Consider the following 19,687-nt stretch of genomic DNA (forward strand, 5'->3'; position numbering starts at 1 on the left):
TGTCCACTGACCACTACCCTTTACCCTTTTTTGTGAAGTCATTTTTCTTCAGATTTCCCCTAAGATTATCTCTCTCCAGTTTGAGCATGTGGCCTTGTGTTCTAATACTTCTCTTCGTTTGAAGACATTTTCCCTCCTGGACTTTGTTAAAACCCTTTGATATATTTGAAAGTTTCTATTATGTCCCACCTTTCCCTTCTCTACTCCAAATTATACATGTTATTAAGATTTTTTAGTTTTCCAGGTAAGTTTTGTGATGTAGGTCATGCATCATTTTTGCTGCCCCTCTTTGTACAGTCTCTAATGTATTAATATCCTTCTGGAGATATGGCCTCCAGAACTGAACACAGTATTCTAGATGAGTTCATACCAATGACCTATAGACCTATATATACAGTGGCATTATTACTTCTTTCTGCTACTGATTCCTCCCCTATACAGCCAAGCATCTGACTAGATGTCCTCATTGCTTTGTTACATTGCATTCCTGCCTTTAAGTCACCTGAAATAGTGACACCTAGATCCCATTTCTACTCAGTAGTTTCCATTATAGTACCATTAATACTATATTTAGCCTTTTTATTTTTTTGAACCAAAGTGCATGATTTAGCATTTTTTTGCCATTAAACTGTAGTTACCACACTCTTAACCATTCCTCTAGTCTACCTAGATCATCAAGCATTTATTTTACCCCTCCTGGTGAGTCTACCCTGTTGTGTAACTTTGTGTCATCTGTCCCACCTTTGCATTTTTCTGTTGTAGATATTTTTAAGCACTATTACCCAAATCTTTGAAATGTGATTGTCATGACTTGATTTTACTAAGTAGATTAATACCAATACAGTTAAGTATGGTGGTTCCTGCCCATTTTCTCAGTTACTCGACAATGCTCCCTTCTGCTACCAACTTCTGACAGCTACTCAACTGTGAAAATGTAATGCAGGTGCACACTAATACAGTGTGCATCAACATAAAATTTTCTCTTTTCTTTGTGAAGCTTCAAGTCTTAGCATGATAGCGCCTGGCCTCTCATTATATTTGTAATTAGGGTGTGCAGTCCAAGGTGCCCCTCCCCCATAAACTCCTCAAGAATAAACAGTCTACAAAAGTAGTTGATTTATTGCTGAAAGCTTTCATATTTATTTTTCAGGAAAATTGTTACTTGTTATGATATTTATGTGGTTAATAAGGTCAGGGGTATTTAATAGTAGAAGCAGTACACGTGAATCATGACAGACAAATTGACACAAAATAATCTGTTATTGGATTGTAAGTGATTTGTTTTTTTTTTCTAGGGCCTAACAGGGACATGTCTTTTCTTCTTGCGGACAACAGATAAACCAATTACTACAGCCAACATTATTCAAGTGAGTTCTTATAGTGAAAGGCCACTTGCCATATGGGTCATCACCAACAAATAGTGAATCAGCGGGACCTGAGTCACTATTTGCAAATTGTCATTCATTGTTAATTAGTATTAGCTATTTTTATGGTTAATGAAAATACAAATTTTCTCAATTTGCTAACAGATCTACTTAGATAAAATATGCCTTATAGGGTTTTCCAATTTGCAAGTTTCATTTATTTGAAGTGGGGCCAGAGCTTGCAATTAAAGCCTGAGCTGGTCAACTGACCATAATGATATTTGAGCAGCAGAAGAAAACGGATTATATACACAGGTGAAGGTGACTTTAGCTCCTAATTGGAAGAGAGTTACAGTTGTCCATACAGGTCCCAGTTACAGTATGTATTCCAAACTCCTGGTGCTCACAGATCATTACGGAGGCAGGACACTGATTTTAAGTACCAATATCATGGTGAGTTGAGCAAACTGGATCCGGTCAAATAGTGAGGGTCAGGTATTCCTAGTTAAAGACTTGGGGGCGTATTCATGGGCGAAAATGGACCCAAAAAATACCGAAAACACCTGTGAATTTGCCAAAACACGTGGATCAGCGGCAAATTCGCCAATCCACATGGTTTTCGTCCGTAGCGTTTTTTTCCTCCAGTCGAAAAAACGGCACGGGCATTGAATAGGTTGAATGTAAATTCGACCAATAAACAGACGAAAAATGCAGTTTTTCGTCTGGACGAAAGAACGGCACTAAATGAATACGCCCCTTTGGAGGGTGAGGGTAAGGGTAAGGGGAAGTGCATGATACTAATTTTACCCTATTACTTTTTTGATAAAGAGAGACTGTAAGCCAAATAAAAATAAATGCAATATGATTTGATAACTAAACCATGGGTCTGAATGGGCCAGATTTAATTAAAAGCAGAAGCTGACAAAACAAGTTTCAGTGGCTTCACATGTCATCCAGTCTGTAACTGAAACAGGGGTATGTAGTTAATTTCCCGACTGTCGGGATCCCAGCGGTTGATATACTGACGCCGGATTCCCGATACAATGCCGGGGGTCAAAATCCAGACAGATGCCCAGTATTCCCTCTAGGGTGGTGGTTCGCACCACCACCCGAGGTGGAATAGAATAGTGTGTTGAGCGCTGGGAGCCTGCGAGGGGACACACTGCGCTCGATGTTGGGATTTCGACTGTCGAGATATCGTCAGCGGTCTCCTGGATGCCGGGATCCCGACAGTCAGGAATTCATACTGAATCCAACACAGACCCCATTAACACAAGTATTGAAAACCAAACCTTGCTAAGAGCATTCAAAGTGTGTTCTCGGAGCCTTCCTGCAACACAGTCTACCTACCTACTAAGCGCTAATGCTTGAACATTGCCTTTGAGCAAAGCAAAGAGAAAACTCCTGGCATATATAGATTCCCTTTCCTTCAGTATCTACCTGTTACTGACTCCTCCTACTCTTTCATAAGAGGTTTAGTTGCTGCCACCACCATGTTACTGCACTAGCACCTGGCCCCACTCACTCCTTGCTTCTCCTTGTTATGTGTGTGTTCACACTGCTGCAGCACCTCCTGGACTGTGACAGTTCATTCTCGGCAGGTCACTTACTATGAGCATGTTCTGCATTTGATAGTGAACAGTGGGCTTGTTCAGAGACACTGGACTGAAACTCAGGACGGCCAGAGAGCAAATGTGTTTTTGGGACTTATCAAGTAATCACTGGATACAAGCAGATGCAGGTGTCTCTATGGAGGCTCATGGGAATACACATCATACAGGCCCTGGGGCAGGTGTATTAAGCCTTGAGAAGTAACATAGTTATTGAGGTTGAAAAGAGGCAAAATGCCCATCGGGTTCAACCTGTATTCTGTATTAAGCCGAGTTCATTGTAATTTTCCCTGTTGAAATAATGTTTTATGTCTAGTTAACCACTGTACATCATATTCCTTCCAGGTTATCAATGTGCATAATTTAAAATGCTATAACCTTGGATATCTTTTTCAGTCAGAAATCTATCCAATCTGTTTTTAAAATCATATACAGAGTCCGCCATTACCACCTTCCCTGGCAGGGAATTCCAAATCTTTATTGCCCTAACAGTGAAGAACCCTTTCCTACGTTGTGTATGGAATTTTCTCTCCTCTAACCTCAGCGAGTGACCTCGTGTCCAATGCAGAGTTCTTTTAATAAACAATTCCTCTGATAATTCTTTGTAATGTCCCTTTACATATTTGAAGATATTAATAACGTCTCCTCTTAGACGCCTTTTTTTCAGTGTATACATATTCATCCTAGTAAGCCTTTCCTCGTAATCCAGTCCCTCTAGCCCTTTAATCAATTTAGTAGCACGCCTTTGAACCTTTTCGAGTTCACAGATATCTTTTTTTAGAATGTGGTGCCCAAAATTGAACACAAGTGATAAAGAAGTGATAAGTGGAAGGTGATAATGCACCAGCCAAACATTATTGGCTGGAGCATTATCACCAGAGGCATATCTACCTATTGGCCAGGATGGCACTCGCCGGGGTGCCACCCGATGGTGCCACCCGCGGCCAGGAGGTAGATACACTTCGCACCTTTGTTCCCCCTTCCCCTGGCAGTTCCTCATCCGCCCCGAAAACAACCACAGCATGCAGCAACTGGAGCCACTGTATGGTGCCGTGATCTGGCACCGCACCGCATTACAATACAGAAAACGCTGCATAAACTACAGCTCCCAGCAGCCCTTGCTGACAGAGCTCACAGAAGCAAGGGCTGCTGGGAGCTGTAGTTTATGCAGCGTTTCTTTATTGTAAAGCGGCGCAGTGCCGGACCCAGGCACCTTACAGTGGCTCCAGCTGCTGCCTGGTGTGGTTGTTGCCAGGGTGGGTGAGGAACTTCCAGGGGAACAAAGGTGCTGCCTCTACAAATATATATGTGTATATGTATGTATGTATATATATATCTATCCAGCACTCCACTAACTGCATTAGCTTTGCCCAGGTGCCCGCTGCAGCTGCAAACCGATATTCATGGAAATAAACAGCGGCACTCATGGTCTTTCTTTCAATGTGGTAAAAACCTATTTGAAAAATCACATATCTAAAGTCTTTGGATATGTGATTTTTACATGTTCGGCATTAGTGTGTATATACATGCGCGCACACACACACACACACACAGTTACACGCACCTTCCCTATATCAAATATGGGGGGGCGCCAGTCCCTTACTTTGCCAGGGGTGCTCGGACCCCTAGATACACCCCTGATTATCACCTTCCACTTATCACTGCTTTATCACTACTCCAGGCTTAATACAATTTATCTGCCCCAGGGTCTGTAGATGTTCACGTTTATTTCTGAGCTCCTTTTTATGCAATTTCTAAACATGCGTGTTCGCAGTGGGTAAGACAGCCCCCTATCTCTTTAAACCAATTAAAATTAGTTAGAAAATCTACTGGATTTCATTACACATATTGATATTTAATATTTAGCATCAAGAAACAATACATTCCAAAATGTTGTTTTAACTCAATTGACAGTAGTCTGTCGGTTGTATTCATCCCTTTAATATAGAGAAAAGCGAATATCCCCCATATGTGCAAGGCTAATTTATCTATTTGAAACTTAATCTTAAACTATCTCCTTCCATATAGAAGGCCTTTCTACAAAACGCCAGAACATATTGTAATCAAATGCTTATGTAATATGTTATTAGCTGCGTATGTGTGACCCAATAATCTCTCCATAACAGTATACTTTGCCAGTGAAAACAGTTTGCTAGGGTGATGCAGGACTTAACTCCAGATATCAGATACTGGCTCGGTGTCACAGCTAACTATGGGGTCTATTTACTAAGCCTTGAATGGAAATAAAGTGGATGGAGATAAAGTACAAGCCAATCAGCTCCAAACTGTAATTTTTCAAACACAGCCTGTAACATGGCAGTTAGAAGCCGATTGGCTGGTCATTTATCTCCGTCAAATTTATCTTCATCCAAGGCTTAGTAAATAGACCCCTTTATCGGTTATCAGCACTATTCATATTTAAACATATGTTGCAGAATATATACTACATATCAAATTTGCATAATTCACATAGGGGTAAATGTATAAAGCAGTGATAAGAGCGGAGAAGTGAGCCAGTGGAGAAGTTGCTTATGGCAACCAATCAGCTTTGAAGTAACATATAGAATTTACATACTATAAAATTGTACAGAGCAGCTGATTGGTTGCCATGGGCAACTTCTCCACTGGCTCACTTTTCCAATTTTCCACTTTTATCACTGCTTCATACATTTACCCAATAATGCTGTATTTCACCTTGTTGGCGCCACAGCGGCGTGACTTGTTTCCTGACCTCCTCTCTCTCTTGTACTGCAGGAAGTAAATTTCAGCATGTTTGAATGTACAAATGGCAACATTCTTCAAGGCCTGGAGATATTATTGGCTCAGGTTCTGGTGCCAGCACTAAAATGTCAAGAGGTACGTTACCACAGTAATAGGTGTTAAATATTCTTGTTCTTTTACTTACTTTTGATGCATTCTAGCTCTGGAGAAATTTCATACTGCAATACAGAGCACTGAAGCTTTATCCCGGATTTCTCCTTTTTTCGTTTACCTGCATTCTTCTGTGACATAACTTATGCAAAACTTAAAATTACAGTTCGAGAACTAATAATATTACGTATAGGTAATAACTGCAGGCCTGATACGGAAGACATCGGAATCGGTCCCTGTATACCAACAATGCCATTGTAGGCCTGATTCGGAAGACATCGGAATCGGTCCCTGTGTACCAACAATGCCATTGTAGGCCTGATTCGGAAGACATCGGAATCAGGCCCTGTATACCAACAATGCCATTGTTGGGCGGGCTGGCATCCTTGAGTAACAAAAGCAGCCAACACAATGAAGTGCTCCTGCTCCAAGGCACAGCCAGCATTTTGCCACAGAACAAAGTGCCACTTTTACTTGTTTTTTAAACTGTTGATATGTAGTGTTCAAGTGACCAGTTTCATGTCCTTCCACGTGACTCCTTCCATAAAATATAAAGTGCTTCACTCATAATATTCAGATTAAGGGGTACATTTACTAAGCAGTGATAAGAGCGGAGAACTGAGCCAATGGAGAAGTTTCCCCATCAACCAATCAGCTCTGTATAATTTTATAGTATGCAAATTACAGATGTTACTTCAGTGCTGATTGGTTGCCATGGGCACTTCTCCACTGGCTCACTTCTCCGCTCTTATCACTGCTTAGTAAATGTCCCCCTTAATCTACTATTCTCTTTATCTGTGCTACATTAGTTGATGCTTTAAATAAACAGAATGATTATGTCTTATCAACAGTTAGATTGTCGACAAGTATAAGGAGAGAGTTGTGTCAAGCCCAGCATGATAACATGGTAGTGATCAAGCATTGTAACCATGACAGTTTTAGAACTTTAAATAAATTTATGATGGTAAAACATCATGTCTAAACTTCTAAAGCCAACAAGGTTCCAATGATTACTACCATGTCATCATGCTGGGCTCAATGCAATGCTCTCCTCCTGCTGCTTGTCACATGGACTATCGACAAGTTCACTACATCACAAAAAAAATACCTATCGCATCAGTTCTTAGAGTCTGGTCCTGTCCTAGCAATAGTATATTAAAAGGGAAGTTTGAGGACTGAGCATTTTGTGCCTGGTGAAATGGATAATGTTACAGGATTTGCAGCTTATCCCATTATCATAATCTGACTTCCAGCTTCACGTACAAATAGGGTATCTTGCATGAGTTGGATTGCCATTTTTTTTATCTGGAGTCCATGTTAGTTCTTCAATCTTGTCTCTGAAGTAAATTCATAGAAGAGCAATAGGACCATTAAAAGACCACTTGACTGGGAAAATATTCTCTGTTTTATGAGAGAATTGCTTTTTTAACCTTCACCAATGTATTTGTTACATTTTGAAGAACGTTAGAATTAAATATGTTCTGAAAATTTTTTATTTTAAATTTGAAGCACCTAGTAGAACTAAATATATTGGAAGATTAGGCTGTGAAAATGTGGGGTAGCCTCTAACAGAAAAAGCAGGCTCTCAGCGGGTCAGAGTGTACCCCTCAGGCCCATTTATAATTTATGACGGTCAGGAACGAGATGCATATGACCTGACTGACACAATGAAAATAGTTGAGTGATTTGCAGCTTCTAATCTACTAACGAGCTGCATGAGCATAATAGATAAAATCTACATTTAAATAAAGCGGTATCACTGTGTAATAACATAAAACAGGCATTTTGTTCTCAGTTACAATCTACTACAAACAACTGATAATTTAGTGTAACTTCTATGTTAGTAGATTTTCCATCAAATGTTAAAAGTTATGCATTAGACTGAAACAGACACAACAGAACTCTATAGAGAGGTTTCCATCCGTCATACTGTTGCGCTTCTGTTTTTAATGCGGCCTATCTCTACAAAATGTCACACAACATTAACAGTATAGCCGTGTTCTCCATCCCTTTGGAGTTCCCACTCAGCTCCCCTGAGCATGTGCAAGGAATGGCTCTAAAGAGCAGAGCAAAAGCTTTTGGAGGAACGGACAAATATCATGCCTCCTATTCCCCTTTTAACAGAGATGCATGTCTTACGAGAGTTGAGAAAAGGCGGACAAAGCCTTTGCTGGTCCTATACATTGCTCTCCAGAAGTGAAGCCGTATATGTCTATTTTCTCATACGTCCTAGAGGATGCTGGGGTCCACTTCAGTACCATGGGGTATAGACGGTTCCCCAGGAGCCATGGGCACTTTAAGACTTTTCAAGGGTGTGAACTGGCTCCTCCCTCTATGCCCCTCCTCCAGACCTCAGTTTATAAAATGTGCCCAGGCAGACTGGATGCACTTCAGGGGATCTCTACTGAGTTTCTCTGAAAGACTTTATGTTAGGTTTTTTATTTTCAGGTAGGACTGCTGGCAACAGTCTCCCTGCTTCGTGGGACTTAAGGGGCAGAAGTAGGAACCAACTTCCTGAATAGTTTCATGGCTCTGCTTCTGGCTGACAGGACACCATTAGCTCCTGAAGGGTACTGAACACTAGCTGCGGCTATGCGCTCACTCCCACAGCCCGCCGTCACCCCCCTTACAGAACCAGAAGTCATAAGACAGGGGAGTGTACAGAAGAGGATCTTCAGTCATCGTGACTGCTAAAAGGTACCGCGCAGCGGGCGGGAACGCTGCGCGCCATGCCACCCTTCAACACAGGCACAGCAGGGTCCAGGGTGCGGCGGGGGGGGCGCTCTGGGCAGCATGAAACCTAATCAAAACTGGCTAATAAGGGGACTTAAGTTGCTGAGGCACAGTCCTACCCCCGCCAGTATAAAAATTAGTATTTAAATTGCTGAGGAGAAATGCGCCATTGCGGGAGGCGGGGCTTCCTCCTCAGTCAGCCAGCACACTGCTCACGCCCATTTTCTCTCCAAGCAAGCTGCAGAGAAGAACGCTGGTCCTCCTCCACTTGTGCAAAACAGGGGGGGGGGGGCACAGTATAAATTGGTGCTGTATTGTGAATTTATCATTATAAAAGCGCTACAAGTCTGTGGGCATTTTGTGTTACACAGGGTTTTTATCATTAGCGCTGGGTTGTGAGCTGGCAAATCCTTTCTGTGTCCCTCTGACAGATTTTACTGTGGATCTGTCCCCTATAAGCCTCGGAGTGTCTGTGGTGTGATTGTGTACTTATGTGGCATGTCTGAGGCAGGGAGCTATTCCCCTGAGGGAGCCATTTTAGGGGCACAGAGTTGTAATGTGGTGGCGCAGCCGGCACACCACGAGCCTGAATGGGTGAAAGAATTACGTGATAGTGTGAATCATATCAGTTAGAGATTGGATAAGTCTGAGTCTCATGCAGAAAACTGGAGAAAATCAGTGCAGGATGTGATTTTTCATAGTTCTGCCTTTTTATCCAAAGGGTCACATAAGAGACCATTTGCACAAATAGTACAAACTGATACTGACACGGACTCTGATTCCTGAGTCGACACTAGTGATTCCAGGGGAATAGATCCTAAATTGGCAAAAAGCATTCAATACATGATTGTTGCTATAAAGGAAGTTTTGGAAGTTACAGAAGCCCCTCCTTTACCTCAGGAGAAGGCTTATTTTTTATAAGGAAAAGAAAATTAATGTAACTTTCCCTCCTTCTCACGAGCTAAATACTCTCTTTGAGGGACTTTTGGCAAACCCTGAAAAAAATTTTCAGATTCCCAAAACAATTCAGGTTACTTACCCTTTCCCTGCAGAGGACAGGAAAAGGTGGGAGTCACCCCCTGTTTTAGACAGTGCCCTGTCACGTTTAACTAAAAAGGTGATTCTCCCTGCGCCCGGGACGGCTTCACTAAAGGAGCCGGCAGACCGCAAGTTGGAGACTACGTAAAAATTTATTTATGTGGCCAATGGTACGCTACTCAGGCCCACCATTGCTTGTGCGTGGGTGAGTAGTGCTATCGAAAAATGGTCAGACAACTTGTCATCTGAAATTGACACGATAGATAGAGACGTGATACTCCTAATGTTAGGTCATATTAAAGACACTGCTACATACATGCTAGAGGCCATGAAAGATTTTGGGCTCTTGGGTTCAAAAGCCGCTACCATGGCAGTCTCAGCTCGGAGGGCGTTGTGGATTCGCCAATGGAATGCTGACGCAGATTCCAAAAGAAATATGGAGACTCTCCCGTATAAAGGTGAGGCCTTGTTTGGAGATGGGCTGGATGCTTTAGTCTCTGCGGCTACCGCAGGTAAGTCGACGTTTTTGCCTTATGCTCCTGCACGGGCAAAAAAGACACATCACTCTCAGATGCAGCCCTTTCGGCCCAACAAATACAAAAAGAGTAAAGGTTCCCCTTTCTTTGCAGGTAGAGGGAGGGGAAGAGGAAAAACAGTCTACAGCGTCTCCAGGAACGCAGGAGCAGAAATCAACCCCTGCTTCTGCCAAATCTGCAGCATGACGCTGGGGCTCCCGTGCGGGAGTCCGCTCGGGTGGGAGCACGTCTAAAACTTTTCAGTCAGCTCTGGGTTCAATCTGGCCTGGACCCATGGGTCTTGCAAATAGTGTCCCATGGATACAAACTGGAGTTTCAAGACGTCCCCCTATGCCGATTTTTCAAATCGACCTTGCCAGCTTCTCTTCCGGACAGAGAAGTAGTAACAGCTGCAATTCAAAAATTATGTCAGGATCAGGTCATTGTCCTGGTACCCGTGTCACAACAGGGAGAATGTTTTTATTCAAGCCTCTTCGTAGTTCCAAAGCCGGACGGCTCGGTCAGACCAATTTTAAACCTGAAATCTCTGAATCTCTACCTGAAAAGATTCAAGTTCAAGATGAAATCTCTGAGGGCAATGATTTCCAGTCGGGAGGAAGGGGACTTCATGGTGTCAGTAGACATAAAAGATGCTTACTTGCATGTTCCCATTTATCCTCCTCATCAAGCTTATCTGAGATTTGCAGTACAGGATTGCCATTACCAGTTCCAGACGTTGCCGTTCGGACTCTCCACGGCACCGAGGGTATTCACCAAGGTGATGGCAGAGATGATGGTCCTCCTTCGACAATGAGGAGTCAATATAATTCCTTACCTGGACGATCTCCTGATAAAAGTGAGATCCAGGGAACGGTTGTTACAGAACATTGCACTCTCCCTGTCAGTACTCCAACAACACGGTTGGATCATGAATTTTCCGAAGTCGCAGTTGGAACCGACGACAAGATTGTCCTTTCTGGGGATGATACTGGACACAGAAGTACAGAGGGTATTTCTTCCAGTAGAAAAGGCTCTGCAAATCCAGAGAATGGTCAAACAGATTTTGAAGCCAACAAGAGTGTCGATCCATCAATGCATTCGGTTGTTGGGAAAGATGGTAGCGGCCTACGAGGCCATACAGTTTGGCCGATTCCATGCCAGAGTATTCCAGTGGGACCTGTTGGACAAGTGGTCCGGATCCCACCTACACATGCACCAGAAGATAATCCTGTCCTCCAAAGCCAGGATTTCACTCCTGTGGTGGCTACACAGTTCTCACCTAGTAGAGGGACGCAGGTTCGGGATTCAGGACTGGGTCCTAGTAACCACGGATGCAAGTCTCCGAGGCTGGGGAGCAGTCACACAGGGAAAAAGCTTCCAAGGAAAATGGTCAAGTCAGGAATCCTGTCTTCACATAAACATTCTAGAATTGAGAGCCATTTACAACGGCCTTCTACAAGCAGGGCATCTTCTTCAAGATCACCTCGTGCAGATCCAGTCGGACAATGTAACAGCAGTCGCGTACATAAACCGTCAGGGCCTCCACCAAGAAGTCTTCGCAGAGGTGACAAGTCTTTGGGGAGTTCCTCAAGTAGACATGATGGCATCTCGTCTCAACAAGAAGCTTCAGAGATATTGTTCCAGGTCGAGAGACCCTCAAGCAATAGCAGTGGATGCACTGGTGTCACAGTGGGTGTTTCGGTCGGTGTATGTCTTCCCTCCTCTTCCACTGATACCAAAAGTTCTCAAGCTCATAAGAAGAACAAGGGTTCAAGCGATCCTCATTGTCCCAGACTGGCAAAGGAGGGCGTGGTATCCAGATCTTCAGGAGTTGCTCATAGAAGATACTCGGCCTCTTCCTCTTCGCAAGGACCTGCTGCTGCATCAAGACTGTGCGTGTATCAAGACTTACCGCAGTTACGTTTGACGGCATGGCTATTGAGTGCCGGATCCTAGCCCGAAAGGGTATTCCCAAAGAAGTCATCCCCACTCTTGTTCAGGTCAGGAAAGGTATAACGTCTAGACATTACCACCGTATTTGGAGAAAATATGTGTCTTAGTGTGAATCCAAGAAGGCTCCTTATGAAGAGTTTCACTTGGGACGTTTTCTCCATTTTCTGCAGGTGGGTGTGGATGCGGGCCTAAGATTGGGTTCAATCAAGGTCCACATTTCGACCTTATAGGTTTTCTTTCAAAAACAATTGGCCTCCCTTCCAGAAGTTTAGACGTTCGTAAAAAGGGGTGCTGCACATCCAACCTCCATTTGTGCCTCCGGTGGCACCATGGGACCTTAATGTGGTGTTGCAATTCCTTCAATCGGATTGGTTTGAACCTCTACAGGAGATAGAATTGAAGTTTCTCACTTGGAAAGTGGTCATGCTATTGGCCTTCGCATCCGCAAGGCGGGTGTCTGAGTTGGGGGCCTTGTCTCACAAGAGCCCTTACCTGATCTTCCATGAAGATAGGGCAGAGTTGAGAACTCGCCAACAATTTCTTCCAAAGGTGTTTTCGTCTTTCCAGATAAACCAGCCTATTGTGGTGCCAGTGGCTACTGACACCTTCACTGCGTCAAAGTCTCTTGATGTGGTTAGAACTTTGAAAATTGATGTTGCAAGAACAGCTAGGATTCGGAAAACAGAGGCTCTGTTTGTCCTGTATGCCCCCAACAAGATTGGGTGTCCTGCTTCTAAGCAGACCATTGCGCGCTGGATGAGAGGGACGATTCAGCACGCTCATTCCACAGCAGGATTGCCGATACCGAAGTGGGTAAATTCCCATTCTACTAGAAAGGTGGGCTCATCCTGGGCGGCTGCCCGGGGGCTCTCGGCATTACAACTTTGCCGAGCAGCTACTTGGTCAGTGGCAAACACGTTTGCAAAGTTTTACAAGTTTGACTCCTTGTCCGATGAGGACCTCAAGTTTGGTCAGTCGGTGCTGCAGGGTCATCCGCACTCTCCCGCCCGTACTGGAGCTTTGGTATAACCCCATGGTACTGAGGTGGACCTCCGCATCCTCTAGGACGTATGAGAAAACAGGATTTTAATACCTACCGGTAAATCCTTTTCTCCTAGTCCGTAGAGGATGCTGGGCACCCGACCCAGTGCGTACTTTACCTGCAGTTGTTAGTTTTATAGTTACACGAATGATTATTTTCAGCATGTTGCTGCAGTTGTTCATGCCCGTTGGTATGTGTTAAGTTGAATGCCGTGTTGTGCGGCATGGTTGATGTGTGAGCTGGTATGAATCTCACCATTAGTTTAAAAGTAAATCCTTTCCTCGAAATGTCCGTCTCCCTGGGCACAGTTCCTATACTTTGGTCTGGGGGAGGGGCATAGAGGGAGGAGCCAGTTCACACCCTTGAAAAGTCTTAAAGTGCCCATGGCTCCTGCGGAACCGTCTATACCCCATGGTACTGAAGTGGACCCCAGCATCCTCTACGGACTAGGAGAAAAGGATTTAAAGGAAGGTATTCAAATCCTGTTTTTACTATGTTTTGAATTTGGAATTTTATTTGCTATGCGCTGTAACAGTTATGACAACATGTTGCCCCTTGTGGGGTAATGAGGACAACAATAGTGGCTGAACCTAGTAGTGTACAATGAAAATAAGAATGCAAAACCATATATAGCAGTTTTGTTGCAATACGGATAGGCAAGTAATGCACTTTGAGGTTTGTAATGCTTACTAAATCAGCTCATATTGATATCCAATTCTATTCTCAGAATTGGGGGGCTGTGAAGGATGGGCTCCAGAATTTGCAGATACAGGAGTTCTTAGATTCTTTGGACAAGTTTGTTGCAACTTTGTCATCTGCAAAAAACAATCTGGATGGAAAAATTGAACTAAAAAAAGTGGACAGTGGTTCCTTCCTTGATAACTTGCAAAATCCTTCAGACTTTATAGCTGCAGGTTAGTAAATGTGTTTTGTTTATGTTTTTTTAATATTTCTCAGTGTCCTTTCTGGAAAACGGAAGAGCAGCCAGCCATTGAATAAGTTTTCCAAAACATGTCAACATAAATTATAACTGCAGTAAATATCCATTGCACACTTCTATGAAGTATATACACAGTAGCTCAATGGCGGAACTTGCGATTGGTGGGCCCAGGTGCAAAAATATGCTTTGGGCCCCCTCCCTTATAGACCCCATACTGAGTTTATAATATGCCACATAGTGGGGTATTCAATTAAGTGCTGCTCGAAAAAACTGCTGCTCGACTGCTCGAAAAAACGGGACTAATTCGACATAGGGTATTCAATTGCGGGTTTTTTTCACCCGTTTTTGACTCCATTTTCACCCACGCCGTTTCATTTTTTTTTTTGTCGAATCGGCACGGGCAAAAATTGCACCAAAACACATGTATCTGCAGTGAATTTGCCAATACACGTGGTTTTCGCCAGTGCCATATTTTTCGACCAGTCGAAAAACGGCACAGGCATTGAAGAGGTCGAATGCAAATTCAACCTTAAAAACGGGCGAAAAGTGCTGTTTTTTTTCCACTGGTTAAAAAACTGTACTAATTGAATACCCTCCATAGTGCTTGACTTAGGGGACACTTTGGGGGTCGATGGCTGGGAACAGTTTGGTCCAGTTTAGTCTCGTTGTCATCTTCGGACAGAATGAGAACACCTTCTAAAATATAACTACATTGGTATATGGGGCCTAATTCAGACCTGATTGCAGCAGCAAATTTGTTCTATAATGGGCAAAACCATGTGCACTGCAGGGGGGGCAGATGTAACATGTGCAGATAGAGTTAGATTTGGGTGGGGTGTGTTCAAACTGAAATCTAAATTGCAGTGTAAAAATAAAGCAGCCAGTATTTACCCTGCACAGAAACAAAATAACCCACCCAAATCTAACTCTCCTTGCACATGTTTTATCTGCCTCCCCTGCAGTGCACATGGTTTTGCCCATTAGAGAACAAATTTGCTACTGCGATCAGGTATAAATTCGGCCCATGGTTCTACAGCACCTGCATAAAGTATTTCACTCTTCATCAGACCTTTATTGGCAGGGATGTGGGGAGGAGAACACTCTGCTCCGTATACTTTGGTCGTGTCTGAAGCTAGCTCCTATATGGGCAAATGTTCATAGAATTATACGTGTTGCCTGCACCTGCCTCTTGTACACCCTTGTCGCCAGGCCTGCCAATCAGAAATGTGGCGGAAGTTTGTGGAATACTGAAGGATACATAGCACATTAATAATGTTTATGTAGTATTAGCATATCTTGCAGAAAGTGTTATATGCTGGCATGCCAAAGTATTTCTGGCGTACAGTGGTGTCAGTGACCCCCAACACTTGTGTAGTCATCTTAGTTAGTGACAATGGTAACATAAATACATATAATCTGAGGTGATATAATGACGTTCACAGGAAACTGCTGCCCTTGCAGTCCTGCTCTATTAAAACCAAGTGTTTGTGGCTTTTACACAAATTGAGGCTAAGCCCTATGAACACTTAAAATTTGATGCCTGTACAGTATGTCTTCTGCTGTCATATATAAAGACAATAAAAAAACTTGGGATACTGGAATCTACATTTGTGTCTGTGCAAAAATGCCATTTAAAACTGCAGTGTCTTTTGCAGGCGGTAACAGTGAAGTCATTGAAAAGCTGGAAGGAATGCTATCAGTTTGGATCAAACAGATTGAACAAGTTCTTGCCGAAAGTGATCAGATGAGAAAAGAAGCGGATGACATTGGCCCGTCCGCTGAGCTGGAACACTGGAAGTCACGGATGTCATCATTCAATAGGTTACAAAATTTTAATCAAAATATTATTACAAAACAAACTTTTACTAATAATTATCAGGCTATACAGTACAGTAATATTTCTCTGACGTCCTAAGTGGATGCTGGGACTCCGTAAGGACCATGGGGAATAGCGGCTCCGCAGGAGACTGGGCACAATTAAAAGAAAGCTTTAGACTAACTGGTGTGCACTGACTCCTCCCACTATGACCCTCCTCCAGACTTCAGTTAGAATCTTGTGCCCGGCTGAGCTGGATGCACACTAGGGGCTCTCCTGAGCTCCTAGAAAGAAAGTATATTTTAGGTTTTTTATTTTACAGTGAGATCTGCTGGCAACAGACTCACTGCAGCGAGGGACTAAGGGGAGAAGAAGCGAACCTACCTGACTGGAGATAGTTTGGGCTTCTTAGGCTACTGGACACCATTAGCTCCAGAGGGATCGAACACAGGACCCGACCTCGATCATTCGGTCCCGGAGCCGCGCCGCCGTCCCCCTTACAGAGCCAGAAGCAAGAAGTGGTCCGGAAAATCGGCGGCAGAAGACCTCGGTCTTCAACAAGGTAGCGCACAGCACTGCAGCTGTGCGCCATTGCTCCTCATGCACACCTCACACTCCGGTCACTGATGGGTGCAGGGCGCTGGGGGGGGGGGGCGCCCTGAGCAGCAATATAAACACCTTGGCTGGCAAATCATCACAATATATAGTCCCAGGGCTATATATGTGATAAATTACCCCTGCCAGAATTCCAGAAAAAAGCGGGAGAAAAGTCCGCCGAAAAAGGGGCGGGGCTAACTCCCTCAGCACACTGGCGCCATTTTTCCATCACAGCTTCGCTGGAAGGATCGCTCCCTGGCTCTCCCCTGCAGTATCAAGCTACAAAGGGTAAAAAAGAGAGGGGGGGCACTAAATTTAGGCGCAGTATAACTATATTGCAGCTATAAGGGGAAATAATTCAGTTAATCCCTGTATTATTATAGCGCTCTGGTGTGTGCTGGCATACTCTCTCTCTGTCTCCCCAAAGGGCTTTGTGGGGTCCTGTCCTCTGTCAGAGCATTCCCGGTGTGTGTGTGGTGTGTCGGTACGGCTGTGTCGACATGTCTGATGAGGAGGCTTATGTGGAGGCGGAGCAGATGCCTATAAATGTGATGTCACCCCCTGCGGGGCCGACACCTGAGTGGATGGTTATGTGGAAGGAATTACGTGACAGTGTCGACTCCTTACATAAAAGGTTTGACGACATACCGAATATGGGACAGCCGGCTTCTCAGCCTGTGCCTGCCCAGGCGTCTCAAAAGCCATCAGGGGCTCTAAAACGCCCGCTACCTCAGATGGCTGACACAGATGTCGACACGGATACTGACTCCAGTGTCGACGACGATGAGACTAATGTAACTTCCAATAGGGCCACACGTTACATGATTGAGGCTATGAAAAATGTGTTGCACATTTCTGATGTTACCCCGGGTACCACAAAAAAGGGTATTATGTTTGGAGAGAAAAAACTACCAGTAGTTTTTCCTCCATCTGAGGAGTTAAATGAAGTGTGTGAAGAAGCGTGGGCTTCCCCCGATAAGAAACTGGTAATTTCTAAAAGGTTACTAATGACGTACCCTTTCCCGCCAGAGGATAGGTCACGTTGGGAAACTTCCCCTAGGGTGGATAAAGCGCTCACACGCTTGTCAAAGAAGGTGGCACTACCGTCTCCGGATACGGCCGCCCTAAAGGAACCTGCTGATAGAAAGCAGGAGGCTATCCTGAAGTCTGTATATACACACACAGGTATTATACTGAGACCAGCTATTGCTTCAGCATGGATGTGCAGTGCTGCAGCTGCGTGGTCAGATTCCCTGTCGGAAAATATTGATACCCTAGACAGGGACACTATATTGCTAACCGTAGAGCATATTAAAGACGCAGTCTTATACATGAGAGATGCACAGAGGGATATTTGCCGGCTGGCATCTAAAATAAGTGCAATGTCCATTTCTGCCAGGAGAGGGTTATGGACTCGGCAGTGGACAGGTGATGCAGACTCTAAAAGGCACATGGAAGTTTTGCCTTATAAAGGTGAGGAGTTGTTCGGGGATGGTCTCTCGGACCTAGTTTCCACAGCAACAGCTGGGAAGTCTGCATTTTTACCCCATGTTCCCTCACAGCCAAAGAAAGCACCGTATTATCGGGTACAGTCCTTTCGGCCCCATAAGGGCAAGCGGGTTAGAGGCGCGTCCTTTCTGCCCAGAGGCAGAGGTAGAGGGAAAAAGCTGCAGCATACAGCCAGTTCCCAGGAGCAAAATTCCTCCCCCGCTTCCTCTAAGTCCACCGCATGACGCTGGGGCTCCACAGGCGGAGCCAGGTACGGTGGGGGCCCGTCTCAAAGATTTCAGCGATCAGTGGGCTCGCTCACGGGTGGATCCCTGGATCTTTCAAGTAGTATCTCAGGGGTACAAGCTGGAATTCGAGACGTCTCCCCCCCGCCGTTTCCTCAAATCTGCCTTGCCAACAACTCCCTCAGGCAGGGAGGCAGTGATAGAGGCAATTCACAAGCTGTATTCCCAACAGGTGATAGTAAAGGTGCCCCTACTTCAACAAGGACGGGGTTACTATTCCACAATGTTTGTGGTACCGAAACCGGACGGTTCGGTAAGACCCATTTTAAATTTGAAATCCTTGAACACATATATAAAAAAATTCAAGTTCAAGATGGAATCGCTCAGGGCGGTTATTGCAAGCCTGGACGAGGGGGATTACATGGTATCACTGGACATCAAGGATGCTTACCTGCATGTCCCCATTTACCATCCTCACCAGGAGTACCTCAGATTTGTGGTACAGGATTGTCATTACCAATTCCAGACGTTGCCGTTCGGTCTCTCCACGGCTCCGAGGGTCTTTACCAAGGTAATGGCCGAAATGATGATACTCCTTCGAAAGAAGGGAGTTTAAATTATCCCGTACTTGGACGATCTCCTGATAAAGGCGAGGTCCAGGGAGCAGTTGTTGGTCGGGGTAGCACTATCTCGGGAGGTGCTACAACCGCACGGCTGGATTCTAAATATTCCAAAGTCACAGCTGGTCCCTGGGGATGGTTCTGGACACAGAACAGAAAAAAGTGTTTCTCCCGGAGGAGAAGGCCAAGGAGCTGTCATCTCTAGTCAGAGGCCTCCTAAAACAAAAGCAGGTGTCTGTGCATCACTGCACGCGGATCCTGGGAAAGATGGTAGCTTCCTACGAAGCAATTCCATTCGGCAGGTTCCATGCAAGAACCTTTCAGTGGGACCTGTTGGACAAGTGGTCCGGATCGCATCTTCAGATGCATCGGCTGATAACCCTGTCTCCAAGGACCAGGGTGTCTCTGCTGTGGTAGCTGCAAAGTGCTCATCTTCAAGAGGGCCTCAGATTCGGCATACAGGACTGGGTCCTGGTGACCACGGATGCCAGCCTTCGAGGCTGGGGGGCAGTCACACAGGGAAGAAACTTCCAAGGACTATGGTCAAGTCAGGAGACTTCCCTACACATAAATATTCTGGAACTGAGGGCCATTTACAATGCCCTAAGTCAGGCAAAACCCCTGCTTCAAAACCAGCCGGTACTGATCCAGTCAGACAACATCACGGCGGTCGCCCACGTAAACAGACAGGGCGGCACGAGAAGCAGGACGGCGATGGCAGAAGCCACAAGGATTCTCCGATGGGCGGAAAATCACGTGTTAGCACTGTCAGCAGTGTTCATTCCGGGAGTGGACAACTGGGAAGCAGACTTCCTCAGCAGGCACGACCTCCACCCGGGAGAGTGGGGACTTCAT

General features: G+C 44.7%; 1 protein-coding gene across 1 annotated transcript in view; it reads left to right on the forward strand.

Annotated features, from left to right (window-relative positions):
* LOC134929613 (dynein axonemal heavy chain 5-like) overlaps positions 1 to 19,687 on the forward strand; it is an 837,675-nt gene that overhangs the window by 79,425 nt on the left and 738,563 nt on the right. The window contains exons 7-10 of the mRNA XM_063925200.1: positions 1,296 to 1,367; positions 5,729 to 5,830; positions 13,854 to 14,040; positions 15,722 to 15,887. Coding sequence (XP_063781270.1) covers positions 1,296 to 1,367; positions 5,729 to 5,830; positions 13,854 to 14,040; positions 15,722 to 15,887 — 527 coding nt within the window. The remainder of the gene's footprint in view (positions 1 to 1,295; positions 1,368 to 5,728; positions 5,831 to 13,853; positions 14,041 to 15,721; positions 15,888 to 19,687) is intronic.

The sequence above is a fragment of the Pseudophryne corroboree genome, chromosome 5 (genome assembly GCF_028390025.1).
Source record: "Pseudophryne corroboree isolate aPseCor3 chromosome 5, aPseCor3.hap2, whole genome shotgun sequence".
NCBI lineage: Eukaryota > Metazoa > Chordata > Amphibia > Anura > Myobatrachidae > Pseudophryne > Pseudophryne corroboree.